This window comes from Phasianus colchicus, chromosome 13, assembly GCF_987193195.1.
Source record: "Phasianus colchicus chromosome 13, bPhaCol1.hap1.1, whole genome shotgun sequence".
Taxonomy (NCBI): Eukaryota; Metazoa; Chordata; class Aves; order Galliformes; family Phasianidae; genus Phasianus; species Phasianus colchicus.
This window is the reverse complement of record NC_143448.1, coordinates 7002006-7020881: the sequence shown is the minus strand read 5'-3', so window position 1 is coordinate 7020881 and position 18876 is coordinate 7002006. Positions and strand designations below refer to the sequence as shown.

Genomic DNA, 18876 nt, shown 5'->3' with positions numbered 1-18876 from the left:
ACCAGCATGCTTTAAGACTCTCTTCATTCACATTTTCAGTGCAATACAAATGAGCACATTCCAGACACATGTTTAAGTACTCTTGCTATCAAAGAGAGCAAAAGCTGCTTTGCGTGTTCAATCTCTCTGCCATGGCAATGTACCACTTTCATCCTCCAGCTCCGACAGTACTTTCCAATTTCCTCCGAGAGGAGAAACACACACATTCCAGTTGAGACTGCAGTTTAAAATTCCTGTTAAAGCTGCTTTTATGTAATTAGATTGGAATGAATGTGCAACAGTGCCCACTGCAAAAAACTTCGAAGTGGTTATACTGGAGAAATCACAACCCGCTTCAGTGTGCCCACAAGAAGGAGGAATGGCTCTCCAGAGGATAAGAGTATATTAGTCTCTGTATGTAATAGATTTTATTGACCATATGGAACTGATATAAAAATTGTGTTGCAGTGGGTAGTCTTGGATTGGAGACAGGAATGTGACATACAAAATACAGTTCCTGTAAAAAGCCTGGCAGCTTTCTGGCAATTTTTGCAATCAGAAGAACCTAAAATATTTACCTGATTGAGTCACTGATGAGTCCCAGTTCAAAGCAAAATCCGAAGATTCGCCCTCTTCAACTGAAAAAGAACAAAAATATGTTGTGATTGCTATAAAGAACCACCTAAAAAGCAAAGTCATCAGAAATCTAGGTCCAGGACTACATTAAGTATTCTAACAGACCACCACACAACCAAAGGAGAACTTATTGCTTTCTATAAAATAATTCATAAGGTAGAAATTCAGTGAAGAGTTTTTCCTTATATTCTAACCTAAGTATGAGATTTCTGCGTGCAGTTTCTTCCTGGACAGGTTCATGTGAAATTTTAATAGAGGTTTAAGTATCCCTAGCTAAAGATGCACATTTGAAATCTTGTATGTTCACAACAACTTGCATGTACAAAATTGCCTCTGCAAATGCGGAGTTCATTTTTGAAATTCATGCTGTAACAGATCACAGTAAAGAACTGACTGATGAGGGGAAAACTGCCTGATTTATGTCATTAACAATAGTTTTTTTTCCACATTCAGGATTTTAGAAGAATACTATTATAACATTCAAGCAAGTTCCGCAATATGACAGTCATAAATAAGTGCATTTAAAGCTTGATGATATGAAAGCTGCAAGAGCCAGGTGCTCAGCACTTGCAAGCGACATGTACACAGCCTGCCTGTTAGGAGTTATAAAATTTCATCTCACTCTTACAAGTAAGGAAGAAATCAGCTGCCAAGACGAAGGCCAGCAATGAGCCCAATCCTGCCGGTACTGAGGCCAGTGGCAGCCCCTCTGCTGCCAGGCCGCGTGTTTGGAGCAGTAATTGCAGAAATTCATCTCAGTTGTAAAAGTTGATCACCTATATCTGCTTACTATGTCACCACAACACCAAAAGAATTTAAATCATGAGTCTTCATTTCCTGATGAAAAGTATATATTCCTTGCACTGAATAGCCTCTCACCCTTTAATATAAATACTGCTGGATTTGAATACAAGTTCTAAATAGTTCTGCAAATGAAATCAAAACCGTATTGCAAAGCCTCAAACACAGGCGCTATTGAGCAGGTGGGATCTGTACGCCAAGCCCTGGAACCTGCTCCAGTGATTATTTGCATTGATTATTCACGTTTGCACCACAGGATCCTTGATTTTATGCTTTTTCCCAATCCCTTCCCTTCCTTTGAAGAATTCCAGTATCCTATAAACTTTTCTGTGGGGCCGGTGTCATTGACAACATCAATGAGACATGGGGAACAGAGGAGGTAGCTTACACAGGCAGGGCTTTGCCCAATTTCGATTTCTCATCCAGCCCACACAAGCAGCATGCATAGCATAGAAGGGCACTGCACCGGCCTGGAGGGCTGCAGGTTTACTAGTGGGGAAAATGTGCTATTTCTGCTAAACGTCCTATTTCAGACACAGCTATACTTTTGCCAAGGAAATCCATAGCAGCCTAGAGGCCATGTGAGACAATGGCAGAGTGACAGAGTAAGAAAGGCCTAACACCATGGGCCTCCTGCAGCCACTACGGGCGCAATGCACAGGCAGGCAGAGCCCGTTGGATCACACCTCCTCCCCCACAGCGGCTCACCCGCCATTTTGTGCTCTACGAACCGCCATCTTGTCTCCACGTTGACCCATCTTTTAACAGGAAAATTCTGGATGTAATTACCAAAAGTACAGTTTCACTCACGTACGAGTAAATCCATACATTAAAATCCATGTAAAGTCAGAAGGGTTTTGCCCCAAAACTAAATAATGCTTCATCTATGTAACTCAAAACAGACAAGTGGAAAGTTTTTAATTTTACTTTTTATCCTTGACTGTTATGTGGCTGGTGTGCTTGCGTAATTTTTCATATTACTGTTTTTATGCTGGAATTTTGTATTTCTTTATGTTTTCTAACAGAAGGAAGGGAGAAAAAAAAATACTCTGCTGAAAATACACAAAGGCACAAAATTCAGTCATATTCAAATTGCAATACATGAGATCAGCACTGGTCATCGGTGATTTCAGCTGCACACTGCCATTCCCTTTGTCAGACACTGCTCCCTACTTTATTTTCTTTAAAATGTGTTTTCAACAAAAGGGAAGGATGGGTTGGGTGGCTGGAGCAAAGCACTGAGATCTCAGGCTCTGTCACAGGCATGCCTTACGACAGCAGGGAGGGTGCCCACCCCCACTGTGCCTCTGCTCACCTTTCCTCCGTGGGCCTAACCAGGAGCTGAGAAGTTTGCCTGTGGTTCCCAGCTCTTGCTGCTGAGAGCTGAGGCAGAACGGCCCCTGGCCCACAGCATCAGCCAGAGAGAAATTCTCTTTGGTTCATTTTTCTTTTAAAGGTTTAGTTCCTTAGCATTTTGGCCATTATTCCTTGAAAGCTAGTTTGACTCAGGTGACCAGTTTGCATTAACACTCACTTTGTGGATGCTATTATCTAAGCAGCAGTAATGAGGAAAAAAGCCCACGAAGAAGTACAAAGCATCCAACATGATTACTCTCCACAATATATTGCACAGTAAAATAACTCCCATTTCACTAGCAGGAAAATATGCTCTCTGTGACACACCAGCCAATCACAGTGACCAAAGGCAGGGAGCCGGCCTGTGTCCGTGTGGTTCCCCACAGAGCCCACAGGCACAGCCCCACAGCTCCGACGCCAGCAGGGCATGGGCACGGCACGGCCCCGCAGCAGGGAAGCACCACGGGGAACTGGCATGGTGCGGGAGGGAAAGCTTTTCATCTTCAACGCTGAAAAATGAAGCCACCCAAAGTCACTAATGCTAAATTTGGGCAGAATGTTCACAGACACACTACACATGTTTTTCATTGGATGCTTCCTGTTTTCCTTCACAAACTCACCCCATTTTCTCCCCAAATTACGCTGCATGCCTGCATGATTGCAACAACAGAAGTTGCTCTGTAATTACACTCCCACTGCCACCTATACCTGCTCCCTCCACATGACCTTTTGAAGCGCTCTGGAAGTTTCCCACTTTGCAGCATCAGTCCAGCTGGAGGATGGATACTCAGCCCCGGATCTCGCTGACAAAATAGCACTGAGATGCAAACAGCAAGGCCACCGTGACAAGCCCACCATGCAGGCAATTAGGAAAAAAAGGGGGACAACAGCACTCACACCAGTCTGCTTTTGCTTCCATTACTCCCCAGCACTGTGGCTTTGCTATGCCTCCAGAGCAGGGAGGATGGGGGAGCCAGAGCAAAGGCAGTGTAGCGGAGGGGTGACATTGTGGCACAACACCCCCGCACACTCCAAATATTTGCCTTTGGCCTGCTTGTCTCAGATGCTCCCCAAGGACGCTGATTTAATTGCTAGGTCATGAGTGCTGCAGGCACAAAGATTCGGGTTTTTTGTGCTCAGAGAAACTTCTGACAGGATATAACATCCACCTCCCCAAAAGCGAGAGCTACTATTTACCTGCACTCCATCTGTAGCCATAGTGCTTATTTAACACTTTATTGCTCCCAGGAAATAAGTTAACCTTATCAAAGTGAAAAGCTTCTGAAACAGATGCTGATTTCTAGATGCAATCAGGTTTACAAGTGAGCAGGACCTCTCAGTAATCAAGACAGCATGCATGTGCCCCCTTACCCTATCACATAGGCTTTGTAGGCCATTTTAATCCTTCCCGTAATACAAGAGCCCCCTGGTACGCTCACTAAACAGCCACGACTGCAGTGGTGCAGGGACCAGCCAGGAGGCATGCTGCCGGCTGGGGCCATGCCAAAAACCCAAGCTGAAGCACCCAGCCCAGAGTCCGAGTGCTGACAGCACTGGTGCCACTCTGGCTTGGAGGAGAAGGAGAGCACAGGATGCTCCCACTCCTGCCCTACCTGCAGCACAGAACCCTGCCCAAGCAGGGCTGCCACAGCTGGTAGTGGAATGCAACAAGAAGGGAAAATGCTTGTAAACTGCTGATTTGGAGAAGCCAGCTCACCTTATCTCCTGGCTCATCTTAAAGCCTTCCCCACCTGCTGCTTAGGTGCTCCTGCTAGATTCTCTACCTGGGAACACCTGTGAGGCAGAAGTCTGCAAAACACACAGATGCGCAAGGAATGGGAAAGGAAAGCAGGATGAAAACTAGCTGAATTTGGTGCTGCTGTGGGCATAGAGCTGACCTAAGCCAGGAGCACAGTGCCATAGGGAGACTTACCCATCCCATGTGGAAACAGAAGGGTTTGTGGGGCACAGGGAACAGTATCAGTGAGTGTGTCTGGGTGCATTCACCTTCCCTTACAGCTGGAAGGGATATGCCATGCCATTCCTCGCCCTGTCCCAGGATCCACAAATTCCCTGCTTTCAGTGCAGCCCAGTGGCTGCCCAGTCCTATCAGCCATCAGTGGTGCCTGAGCAGCATTTTTCCTTTTAAATAGGACCATTATCCACTAGTGATTTCATGGGCCAGAAAGCCAGGGAATAAGACATGGGGGTTTACTGATTCGGCTTATTTAGGTAGTTCAGAGCCTGGATTTGCACAAGTTCTCTAGCTGCTTTTCTCCAAAGTCAGTAACAGGGCTTGGCAGGAAGTGTGGTTTTTGCTGGCAAAGTCAGCCTTTTTGTGTGGCAGAGGGAGGAGTGGGGGAAACCCAGGCTGCTGTGCTCAGTAGGTCAGGGGAAAAGAAAAAGGAAGAAGGATGAGACAAATGGAATAGCATTACAAAACTGGGAAAGAAATGAAAAAAAAAGATTTGGAAAGAGAAAGAGATGTGAAGATGATTAAGAGCAAAACAAACAACAAAATAAGGTAGCACTAGCAGGTTTATGCAAAGAAGATCTAATTATGGGTGGCTTAATCCTCCAGGACATTAATATTCCATCGTAATGTGTCTAGTTTCCTCCTTTCCAGACATGGCAGGGAGGAAATGAGAATCACTTAGATACACTGTTTAATGAGCAAATGATGGACGATCACCAAATACAGCCTGCCTGATAAGTACCCATTAGCTTAAACCCGCGCCGTAAATCTGCACGCAGCTAACAGGCCTGGGTCTTCAGACACCGCAGTGGAACTTGGTAGAACTGCAGGCAGATAAGGGGAGAACCCAAAGGACAACCTCTGGTCATGAAGCAGCAACCTGCAGGACTCACATAGTGGCTCACCATCACCCTTCCTGTGACCCACGCACCTCACTCACCACCCCAGAAAATCCATTCCCAGTGCTCACATTTAGTTTTTGTTTCTAATTCACAGGCTCTACTGCAGATATGCATTTCCCATCAAAATCCATTATGTAAATAGATACGAGTGCATAGTGTAATATAATGCAGCCAGTCTTTCAGTTTACTCTCAGATTAGCATCTCACATGAATAATACACATAATACAAAGGTTATAGTTCTTAGAAGTGGACCAGGAGACACCTGTGTGGGTGTGTTACAGATTCACCCCAACCCCTCCAATGCACTTGGCACTGCTGCAGATGGATGGAGTGCCCCGGGGTGCACAGCCCATGGTGGCAGGGCGGGGGCACAGGACAGCGAGGGCCGGCTGCCTACAGGCATGCTTCTTGCTCATTATGTGCATTTCTAAGGCAACTGTCACCATAGTGTCTGCGCCTTCTTTCAGAAATAGATCTACTATGAGTAAACAGGCGTTTTACAGCTCGACTGAAAGAAAACAGGTGAATCTGACGTCCCCCACGTTGCTCATAAAACCGCACACTTGACTTCAGCAACCAACAGTTTAAATGTTCTCGTTCCATCTGGAATGCTGTTGGAGGACAAAAACGTTTACGTGTTGAAATTGGAGTAATTCATTTGACAAAGCAGAGAAAGGGGGAATTAGCACACCTACAACTCACAGCCAGGATCTTAATGCTGGAGCTGAACTTACAAGCTGCAGTTTCCCAAATGCAAAGAAATGGCCACAGCGAAGTGAAGTTTTGGAATGAAACTGGGGCAAAAACAGTGGGCTTCACAATAAGGGGTGCAGAGCCTTGTCACATCAGAGCTATTGCACATTTTGCTTTCCTAGGAAAGAAAAAATAGACAGGAAAGTGCACTGTTTTTACATTTGGGCCATAAAGTTTCTCTATAAACAAGACACCTAATAAAATAATTTACATGGGCTGGCCCTGTCTTGAGACAGCTAATAACGACACTGAGGGCTCACATCTAACACAAACTGATGGTGCAAAGAAAGAGCAGCATTTTGAAATTGGTTTACAAGCGTTTTTATATGGCAATGGGAACCAACCCAGGGAAGAACAGAAGCGGCCACAAGGCCCTGCAACTGAGCAGCAGGCTGCACCCCTAACCCCACCTCCTGCCCTGGGGACAGCAGACCACTGCATCAGGAGAGCCTGCTCCCCATTGCTGCTGATGGCCACTGCCCATCACAACTACCTCCTCACCGTGCCACCGGCCCAAGAAGCATGCTGTGCAGCATCATGACCCTACCCTCCCCAACACCCCGTTCAGCACTGGGGCTGCTTGTCAGAGCTGGAAGAAAACCTTCAGCCAGATTTCTACACCTCGGCTTCAAGAAATACACTGGTTTTTACTGCTACTCCTTCAAACTTGGGTATTTTTTAACTAGTCAGCTCTGTTTCCAGAGCAGGTAGCACAGGAAAAGGAAGAGAGAAGGCTTTTCCTGACCAGCCACATTAACGAGAGCTGCGAGGGCTTGGAAAAACCCATCTGGTGAGTGGTGTTATTTCCCCTTACCCTCCTCTGTGGTGCCGGTCCCAGTCAGAAGGAAACAAGTTCCCAAAGCACAACCGTGCCAGCACTGGGACCAGCTGGGGCCAGCTGCCCGGGAGGTGCGGGCTGGGCCACGGGTAGGAGCTTGGTGCTCAGCATCGGCTCACTGGGGCTCTGGCATGCAGGCGTGTGCATACGTGTGTGTGTGGCAACGCTCCCCAGGCGCTCTCATTTTAATGCTGCTTTCTCCCCAGATGAAAATATACATATTCTTATTAAGAAAAAAAAAATGTGCAAAGTATAAATTTGCATCTATGATCATTTCTGGTTCATAAATTGTATTTTAATAATAAAACAATATACCCTTCTGAACTGCCTCTTCGATTCTAACAGGAAGGTCAGTCTTTCTTGTGTACTAGCCTTAATATTTTGATGAAGGAACACACAACGGGTATAAATTAAATACGTTAGGGTGAAATATAGACAAAGGGCAGATAAAAGCAGCTCTGAATGCTTATACGTGGGGAATCCAGCGCCTCCCTCACCATGAGAAGAATGCCTGGAAGCCCATGGAAGTGCTCCATACATGGAGCCCCTTGCGGGCCGGTATCGCCCAGGTTGGGGGGAGCTCTCCACCAGAGATTTGTCCCCATGGAAGACAGCGTTGGTTGGATGCATTGTGGTGAAAGAAATGAGGGAGAGAAAGTGTTATACATCACATATATCCCTTCATAGCATCAAGTTTAATTTGAAGAAAAATCGACGGTGCTTCCATAAAGTGGAAACTAATATTTTTTATGACCCCTTAACAATTTGTCCTTAGTGCTAACATACCATAAATAAATTCCAATGTCTTGTTATACACACAGTTTATTTTAAACAAGATTGGAAAGAGAACACAGTTCTTATTGAGTACTGGCACATGTACAAAAGGGGGAAAGCTGGCTTTTAAGACTTCATGCTCTTTTCTGTTGATATTAGTCTTACAACCTTTCCACCAAAACAAAACGTAGAAAGAGTTTCCAAATATTTTATAATTCTGAATGGATTTCCCCTGTGTAACAGTAATAATATTTTTACAGCTAAAAGATCCACTGATTTAATAAGTGTGATTTGTGTATTTAGAAAATTCATTAGAGCAGACATTTCCCGACATTTTCAGATTTATTTATTTATTTAGCCTAATTTGGGTACGCTACTTCAAAAGAACGCTTAGAGCTTCCCAGTTCCTTAGTCACTCACTAATAACATCTAATAATTAATAAAGACATGTAAATTCTTAACTCCCAGAACTATTCCAAACTTACTATCTGTACGCTTCATGTCATGTCTCACTTATAGATATCTGCATTACTTTGTTTCATAAAATGCTGAAGGGACACGTACTTATCTCGCTCTGCACCGTGGGTGAGCATTCAGGCGTGCCGCAGCCAGCAGAGCTGAGGCCCAAGCAAGGCTCTGAATTCGGCCATGTTGCTGCGGGCAGCCCCCTCTGCAAACGTGTGTGTATGGAAGTGCATGCACCTGTAGTGACTACCAGAGCCACGCGCTTCTTCATTCCTTGCACAGGGTAAGCGGTACCCCAGCCCCTCACACACCCACCCACGTGCCGGTGGGCAGGGTGAGCACTAGGAGGGACCTTTGCTCCGTCCAGGAGCTGCTCAGCCTCAGCCACAACACCTGCATGCTATCAGCACTGCTTTCATTGCAAAGCCAAAAGAGAGCTACTAGGAAGAAAACTAGTGGCCCAGCCAAAATCAGGACAGGAGAGATCCAGCTGAGAAGAGAGCACAACGCTCCAGGCATCAGCTCTGAAAGCATCTGTAGGAACAGAGGGAGGGCAGCAGCAAACACCCTCATCTCTGTCCTTACAGCCTCTTCCATGCCTCCTCTAGAACTATTAAAATCCCAATTCTATGGACAAGGACTGTGGGGAATAACATCAGCTCAGCCCATCCTTACTTGGAGGCAAATTATATTGTGTCGACTCCTCTCTGACAAGTGCTCTTGTCAGTGCTTTGTGTTCTATAATATTTCTTTGTCATATTTATTTGCTTGTTTTGATTTCTGGTCCTCTGTCGGGAGGAAGGCTGCCAAGAACATAAGTCCTGTCTCCTAGAAGTCCTGTTGAGCCTGGAAAACAGGGTGTGGGCATTTCCAGACATGGCTCAAGCAAGTACGTTGACAAAAGTTTCCCTAAGGAAATATAATTGCATGGAGTTTTGCATTTGGAGTTTGGTGGAGTAAATGTACAGTACCTGAAAGAAGAATGAGAAAAGTCTCACTGTCCAAAGTGAAAGGTACCACAATGAGTACTATGCAATGACACTCAGAAGGAGCTTCCCACATCAGGAATTCATGGGTACAAGGTTATTCACACATGGACAAAAAGTAACTGCGGTGCACAAGACAAGTTCCCCCAGACTTCAACTGCTTCTATCACAGCTTCTCATAGTCTGCAAGTTTCTTAAAACGAAACTGAAAAGGAAAAATATGTACAAAAGCTCCTACCTCTCACAACTTTCTTCCAATCTGACCACTAGAAAAAATGCTCTGATAATTAATTTACACTGGAGGCAATCAGGGTTACTTAGCTGAACTAATGCTTTTTCCCAGGAAAATTTCACCCATAGCCAAGGGGTCAGTGAAGCAGAGTTCCTCTACAAATTTGAATATGAATATATTTCCTATCTGTACTTGTATTTTTTCCCTGTTAATGAGATTTCTCTGTTCTCTTGATTTTCTGTTTGAATTGCACAATCTTATGGAAATCCTACATCCGTGCCTGTGCCCAGCCCATGCTTATTCCTGCTTCTCAACATAGTCATACTTTGGCCATGCATACAGAAATGACTCCAAGTCACTGACAAAAGAGCTCTTTAAATAATAAAGAGAGAGGATTGACTATCTACATCCCTTTTGTATGCATTATGGACATCAGGGTGTTCTGGGAAACCATCACTTCGTATTAGTGCTGACTGGTTTCAGGGATGGGCTGTTAAGGTGAGCGTCAGTCAAGTGGATGTAAAACTTCCCATTGATCAGAAAGCTGACCTCGTAATCAATAATGGTGCAGACACCCTTCCCTCTCCATCACAAAAGTCATTTGTCTGAAAATGGGAAGTCTTTCTTTTTTGCTAGGACAAGATTTTGTGATGGTCTCCATGGCAGATGCAAATATTTATTGTAGATAAGTGAAATAATCACCATAATTTGACCACACTCGGGAAGTGAGCTTGCCAACATCCAGCCTTCCAGCCACTACTCAAGTAATTTCTTTTATTCAAAATTCAGGGGAATGAAGTAGTGCTTATTGCACTCAAGGCTGGACATTTCTATTTGTCTTTCCACAGCACAGGATACCTGGAAACATCACCTTCCACATCCACGCCACTTGAAAAACACCACCCACAACTGGCTTCATATGCAATAACACTATTAGCTGCAGATTTGTTCCCTGATAGCAGGTGTGCTGACATAGCTGAGTTTTTAATACTGCATTACTCAAAGATGGCTAATTAGCTTTATTTAAACTTTAGCTGGAAACAACACCAATGCATATTCCTTGATCTCTGTTACTGCTGTACTGCCAACAAGACACCAGCTATCGGCTATAGCAATCAGTGAAACGAAAATCACAACCAAACTTCTGGCAGCCAAAGCCACTTTCAAAATCAAAGTAAGAGAGCTTTTAATAACTCAGAAATAGTGTGATATGTTTTGAACAACAGCATTTCATTTCAGTAAGTTTATATTGTAGTATATGTCTTCTTGAACTAAGAGATCATTTGTTTAAATTGCTTGATTATACATAATGATCCTTCTCTTATAAAAGAAGATTCAACATTGCCACTGGGGAAGAGGGTGGAAAAAACACAGAGAATTTAACAAGAAAAAAAGAAATAGCTTACAACCCTTGCAGTAAAAAAACATTAGGAGAATTTCCACTTGACTGTTTAAAAAAAAAATCTAGAAACATCTTGGTCTACCACAGCTATTAACACTAATTCTTCATTCACAGAGAATAATGTACTGTAATGTAAAAGCTTTGATCAGAAGATAGAATATCCACATGCTCACAAAACTTGATTTTCACAGGATCACAGGGGTTGGAAGGGACCTCAGGAGTCATCTAGTTCAGTCCCCTGGCACTGGGCACTGCTTGGCCCCATCCACTATACTACCACCCGTTAGTTATTTATAAGCATTTATAAGATCCCCCCTCAATCTTCTCTTCTCGAGGCTGAACAGTCCCAAGTCTCATCCTTTCTTAATAAAGAGTTCCAGAATTCTCATCATCTTTGTGGTCCTCTGCTGGACTCTCTCTAGAAGTTCCCTGCACCCCATGCAGTGGCTGCACTGGCCTTGGCCACAAGGTCACACTGCTGGCTCGTGGTCACCCTGTTGTCTGCCAGGACACCCAGCTCCTTCTCTGCAAAGCTGACAGAATCACAGAATCACAGAATTGCCAGGGTTGGAAGGGACCTCAAGGATCATGAATCTCCAACCCCCCTGCCACATGCAGGGCCACCAACCTCCCCATTTCATACTAGACCAGGCTGCCCAGGGCCCCATCCAACCTGGCCTTGAAGACCTCTAGGGATGGGGCATCCACAACCTCTTTTGGCAGCCTGTTCCAGCACCTCAGCACTTTCTCTGTAAAGAACTTCCCCCTGACATCCTTAACTTAAATCTTCCCTCCCTCAACTTAAAACCATTTCCCCTTGTCCTGCAGTTATCTACCCTTTCAAAGACTTGGTTCCCCTCCTGTTTGTAGGCTCCCTTTAAGTACTGAAATGCTGCAGTGAGGTCACTCCGCAGCCTTCTTCTCTCCAGGCTGAACAAGCCCAGCTCCCTCAGCCTGTCTTCATAGAGGAGGTGCTCCAGCCCCCTGATCATCTTTGTGGCTCTCCTCTGAACCCTCCAACAGCTCTCTGTCTTTCTTGTTCTGGGAGCTCCTTTCCAGCAGATAACCCTAACCTGTACTGATGCATGTGGTTATTCCTTCCCCAGTGTAGGACTCTACATTTGCCTTTGTTGACCCTCATAAGGTCCCTCTCTGCCCAACTCTCCAGTTTGTCCAGGTCTCGCTGAATGGCAGACAGCCTTCTAATGTATCAAATACTCCTTCCAACTTCACATCAGCAAACTTGCTGAAGGTGCATTCTATCCCTTCATACAGATCACTGATGAAGTTGTTGAACAAGACCGGATCCCCTACCAACCACTAGGGAACACTGATAGCTACAGGCCTCCAACTAGACTCTGTGTCACTGATCACAACCTTCTGAACATATTCACTTATTCACACATTGAATTAATCTCCAACAATTTATGCCATCATCTCCTGATACTCCACATTTTCCTAAATCTTGGAGTCTTATTCACATTGCAAGTCAGATCATTTTATTTTTAATGTAATAGGGTTTGGATATAATTTATTTCAAATCTGCCAGGAAGGGTATCATTTCAAAGTTTTATGGCTTGAAAACAAAAATTGAACTTTAATAAAATCTGAGAACTAAAAGAATGAAATAATTTACCAGTGAAAGAACAGCTTGTATATACATGACAAAAGTTTGCTGAAAGAGTCCCACAGGGCAGATGGGAAAAAATAAGAGCTTACCTATTTGCCAGGCTTTTATTTTGTAACTTTTAAGAGGAAAAACATAGATTTTTCTCTCTCTACACTTAACTGAGCTAATTGCTGGAATAAAATATGTGCCCTGCTCCCACATGAGAAGCTGGCATAGGCTAATGTGTTTGTCGAGGAGAAATTGTTCACCAGGAGCAGCTCTTGGCTGCCCACACTCATCTCGCCCTACCCAGCTCCCACCAGTACCCAGGGAATCCTCATGCTGCCCCAGGCAGCCTCACAGTCCCACACAGCTGGGAGCTGTGGCATCTTTCAAAGGAAAAGGGAAGGAGAACCATAAGAGGAGAGAACCAAGCTTTTGGATGTCTTGATGACCTAAATACATGAAGCCAAGGAGAAAGCCATATCCTTCATAACATCCCTTCCTGCACACATTCCTATGGGACCTTACCAGCTCCTGAGCATCACTCACTGTCTGTTGATGTGCCTTGCACAAGGTGAGAACAGGACAAAGGTGCCCAATGGCTGCAGCCAAAGAGTGCAGAAGTGGCAAACCAATTTTAGTTGCCAAAGTTGTCATGGCACCTTAAATTAACAGACTTGCCATCACAGCTACGTAAATCCAAAATGTTGGAATTTCTTCTACTAAATGTGTAGTGCATTTTTGTAGTGCATGCAGCTCAGTGTTCACTCCTACCAGGCACTCAGAAACATGGTATACTTACAGGCTGAGTTGTGCTGTATAAGGTGTCACAGATTTGTACATAAATGCTTCAATTCTGTGTAATATTTCAGACATGCTATATATACATGTACATATATATATGCATAACTGCAATTTTTTTATTTTTAATACAGAGCATCTAGTTTGGGGATGTTACTTTTTTTCTGTCTAGCAATCAGGTTTTGCACTGTTGGCTGACACTTTCCATAAATTCCAGCCTCTTTTCGGCTCCCCAAAGCACTCTTCTCAGAGCAGCGGCTGCCGAGCTGGGACGGATGGTCCCACTGCAAGCACAGCTGCAGCTGGTACAACACCTGGCCCAACCCTACTGCAGAGCCAGGCTTTGGCAAAGAGGGGTCTGAAAACAAAAATACTGCCTTATCTGAGCTGCAACACTGTTTCCAACAATTCCCTGCTCCGTCCTGAAACTGCTACACATTTATGTTTTTAATTCAAGATACAAAAATAAATACCGTGAGTACAAACATTCACATTGTAATCCAAAATACATCCCCTCCAGTCGCTCTCCAGCACCCAGTCCTTCCAGCACCAAAACCAAACTGCTCCAGACCCCACACATGTGGAGGCTCACCCAGACTCCTCCCAGCGCAAAAGCAACTACTGCAAACCAGCCCCAGCAGCAGCCACAAGCATAGGGCAGCCACCAGCACCCTGTGAGCAGCGGGGCATGGGCAAGGCAGGAGCGTGGAGCAGTTGAGAGATGCTGGTACCTGTGCAGCAGGCTGGGGGAATACCATTTGAGAAATAATTAACTGGGCTGTGAAACACTGCCATCATTTCCAGTATTAAAATGTAATCTTGCATATTAAAACAAATTCACTGAAATCCAATCAATAACTCAGTGTCCTCTGAATTTCCTCCAGATAGCTAATTTAATTAATCTTTTTGTTCTCTTGGATATAGATTTTAGATTTGCATTTTGCCATCAGAAAATAGCTTCTGCAATACTACAGGATTTCCACAAAGCCAATACATTTTACAAGGATTGGATTTTATTCCCTGGGCTGAAATTCTGATCATTTAGCAGCAAGAATGTTGCTGCAGCTCACAGGATGTCATTCAGGATGTGACAGTTTCCTCTTGTTTTAAACTACTTTAAAAAAAAAAAAATCCTTCTCAAATTAGAAACAAAGTATTGCGTTTGATCAGCAGCAGCAGAGATTGCAGCGCATTGGGCCCAGTTCGGTTACCTGTGAGTTTTGCTTTTTCACTTAGATGAAAATTAAGTGGAAATTAAATGCAGTGCAGCAGAGTGGCTTCCCAAAGATGCAGTGAAAGTGTTCTGTCCGCTGCTGTATTCGTGCCGCTCCTCTCAATGTCCCTTGGCCCCACACCGCTCCATGCCCAGGCCCACGGCCCGCCATGGCACGGGACCGCAGGACACTGGCAGCAGGGGATGGGCTCTGCTGGGCCACACAGCACTGGCTGGAGGAACAGCCTGCCACCAAGCTCCTTGCTGAGGGCAGATTTTGTCAGCTTGAATGTGATAAAACGTTCCCCTTCATTGAGCTACACTGGGTTCATTGATGCTTCATTATTTTGCAAAGCTCAATACATGCAAGTAGAAGAACCCAGTAATGCTGAAGTACAGATTACAACTTAAATTTTGTGGGAATATTTGAAAAGTTCAAGGCAGACTGCATTTTTTAAAGGTATTTCCAATGCAAGTTTCCAGCAGACCCTAAATCAGCCACATTTTCTCAACCTGTGCAATGCTGATCACTTAACTTGAGAGGGTCACGTCCCATTTTGCTTCAAAACTCCCTAATCCCCAACTCTTCTATGTTTGTCTTGGTGGAACTGTGCTTGAATAACCCATTTGTTGGGCTAACATAACATTTTGCTTGGCTTGCAAGCTGTATCTGGGTAAACGCACATTTCCTCATCTCATTTTTTGATCGTTTTCTTCTGCAGGCATTTAATTGGACTCACAAAGATGTTTGCAGAAGTTTAAATGAGGCATAGTTAGAGCTTTCAAAAATACGTATAATTACCCACACCTACAATTTCTAAAGAAGAAATAAGGCTACATAAGCAATGATCCTGAAGGGCTCAGTGGGATATTTGCAAAGTTTCAGTTAAACACTGGTGGCAGCATATTTGGAGCTTACAGCAGATAAAGAGACATTCACAGAAGCCAGCACATAACATTTGCATGTTACTGCCATGCCATCACCAATCCAACCCACCTCGATGCTGCAGTGACTGAGGAATGGGGACGGCCCCCCTCCTGAGGAGAGGAACTCCCACACTGCGCAGGTGAGCTTTGTACAGCTCTAAGAAATGGTGATGGAGCTGCATGCCCCATCCTTCTCCAGACTGTAATGGGAGCTCATGGCAAGCAACGTACTGCACTAAAGCAAGCTGAACACAGAGGTGCTGGGCATAAAGCAAAGCCCTAAATTACTGTCACAGTGAACAGTTGTGCATACAGACAGTGAGGCGAGGCTTCATCTGCCTGGGAAGAGCTGTGGGACCAAGAAAACAGGCTCAGAGTGGCAAGATAGCCTCTTGCACTTGAGTGCTGATTAACAGAAATTCATATAAAATCCATGTATGTGGAGATGTATATGCTTTTGTTGCAAGGATAAGGTTTGTGCACAGCAGAGGGGTGAGGAGGTCAAGGCTGACCAGCCTTCCCCCAGAACACAGGCAGGGCTCTCAGTGCCAGTGCAGCCAGGCGAGGGCTGAGGCAGGCAGTGTGTCAGCTGGGGTGGGAATGCTGCCAAGGGAAGGAAAAAGGAAAAGATAGAGGAGAGGGAAGGAGGACTTGGATGGATAGAGCTGAGTCCCACTGCTCTCAGGGACTGCAGAACCTTTGGGTCAGCAGCCAGCCAGGATAGGCCTGCTGCAGCTACCTGTGCAGAGCCAGGGCGAGCAAACCTGCATGGCCACCGCCCCGCACTGAGGAACGGCAGCCTGTGGTGCTCGGTATCTCAGCAGCCAGCAAAGCCTCTCCCAGACACTGCTGGTTGGGAGAGCAGCTGCTGGGCACGGGTCTTTGTGTACCTGGAAGGCACGCAGGAATGGGGACAGGCCCGTTTCAGCAGAGCAGGCAGGAGAACCCGGCAGCAGCCACAGCTGATGCCATCGCCACAGCCGCCATCTGCCTGGCCCTGAGGCACTGCTGTCGTGGGCCCAGCAGGGCTGCAGCAGCCATCTGCACACGGCTGGGGACAGCGGGGACACCCAGCCCTGGCCTTCAGGTCCCTTCAATTCACACCACAGTGAAGGCACCGACTGCCACCTTCACTTCAGCTTTGTGTGTCTGTCAGCAAAATACACATGGTAAACCATGAATGGGACTGACGGGAGCAGCTTTCAGGTGAAAGCCTCAGCCAGGACACAGCAGGCAGACCCATTCTCTGGACATCCCAGCACTTCCCAAATGACAACTAGTGCCTGCGTGCTGAATACAGCACAGCATGACTTGCAGAAAGGGCAGGGTGATGGCTCTGGTGTTTTCCCATAGGGATCTGTGCTTGCAGGGCTTCATGGCCTATCTCTGTGCTGCCACTGAGGATTGAAAAAGTAATGGATGGAGGACACCATATCTCCACCTGGGCATCCCCTTCCTACACAGGAAATCACACGAGCACAGCCCCAGAGCATGCAAGCACCCTTGGGTCCATGCAGAGACACAAATATGATGGTGTAAAACCTTGCTTCTTTTGGAAGCCAGGCCAAAATTCTGCATGAATATAGCCTCAATCACATATAGCATGGTGCATAGGCCAGAGGCACAAAGAAGCATCCTTGGATATCAGGAGGGAATTTATCATCTCTAAGTGACCCACATTGCCCATTAAGAGCCCTTTCCAGGATAAAGATTCAAGGGATAGAGGGAGTTAAACCAATTTGAACTAGAGCCTTGCTCTCCTGCAGGGAAGTGGGCTGCTGTTAACAGAGTGTAAAGAAGACGAGGAACCACAGAACTTCTCTTCATGAGAATCAAGAGCATCAATCCTGCAGGAAAGTAAATAGCGCTCCTCTCTGCAGGAAGGAATCCCACCACGGCTCTGTTGGAGATGTCCCTGCTCGCACTGCACCGTGGGCCACATGCACAGAGCAGCTGAGCAGGATGACAGCTGGTGAGGGCATCGCCACCCCACAGAGCCCAGCCACTCCGCACCTCCGCTGCAGCCCTTCAGCAGGCAAGGCAGCAGGGCCAGTGGCAATCTGTGTTACTGCGCAGCTTGGATAAAAAGCTGGTGTTAATACTTTTATATGCTTTCAAATAATACTCTCATTGGTGTAGTTATCCAGAGAAAGCTAAATAAGAACACTAATCTCTAAAATTCAATACTTACGTGGTGAGTTGTTGTTTTGGTTGTTTTTTTTTAAGAGAGTGGTGGAAGTAAGGAGGGAAGAATGTAAAAAAACAAAACAAGCGGGTATATTTCTTGTGGGATCTGCACTACAGATGAAATGCAAAGTGAGTCTCACTCTCCCCGGAGGGTCTTTTTTCAAGTGGGAGAATAATAATAATGTAGTAATAATAAGCACTTATATAGCGCTTTACATTTTCAAAGCGCTGTGCAAACATCAACTAATGGGACACGGTAGAATAAGTAGTGTCTAAAATGAGTTTATGTACTGCATTATATTTTTCTACAAAGTGGCTGGGACTGTTTTTAAATTTAACTTCCCCCACATATTGATACTCGTGCAAATGGATTTTTTGCTAAAGCAGTGCAACAAAAACATTTTTGTATTAGTTATGCTCCGTAAGCTGCATATTTCCAAATTCTCATTCAAGGCAAATTGTTTACACAGCTTCGTAGACACAAAACATACTTTGTTTCGTAAGAACAATAGGTGCGTTAATCAAGTCCTTAAGATAATGTATCAAGACACAGACACATGCCAGTGTTTCCTAATAGAAAGTCACATCTGAGACTGAAAAAAAGATTAAATCAAAGGAAGGTTGAGACAAGCTAAGCAAATTTTTACAGTTCTTCATATTCTTTCCTTGAAAATAGAACACGGGGCCTTCTCAGTAAAGGGCAAATATCCCTATAGTACAGCTGTAAAACAAACATCACTTCCTAGTTTGGCATGTGAATTCCACTTTATGAGATTCATTTTCTAGAATAGGGGAGAGGTAACCTAGTATTACAGTTCAGGTCATATTTGGGTTTGCTTTTTGGTTTTCATTTCACTTTTACATATTCAGGACCTCACAGTGTTTAAGACACCCTTTGAATACAATCAGGATGGAAAAAAATGAGAGAGGAAAAGTAGGTGATGTGTACTTATCAGGAATCTACAGCAGAGGTACAGAGAGAAGGCAGGAGGGGAGAAACCCAACCCAACTCCTGCCTACCAGCCCATGGTAGGCA

The 18876-nt window shown here is 45.1% G+C and overlaps 1 protein-coding gene across 5 annotated transcripts in view; it reads right to left on the bottom strand.

Moving 5' to 3' along the window:
• Positions 1–18876, bottom strand: part of ZNF423 (zinc finger protein 423) — a 232567-nt gene that overhangs the window by 163211 nt on the left and 50480 nt on the right. For all 5 annotated transcript variants that reach the window (XM_090149949.1, XM_090149950.1, XM_090149948.1 and 2 more), the window contains one exon: positions 558–617. Coding sequence is in view for 3 of the 5 variants with exons in the window: in XM_090149948.1 (XP_090006074.1) it covers positions 558–617 (60 nt within the window). In the remaining 2 variants the exon portion in view is untranslated. The remainder of the gene's footprint in view (positions 1–557; positions 618–18876) is intronic.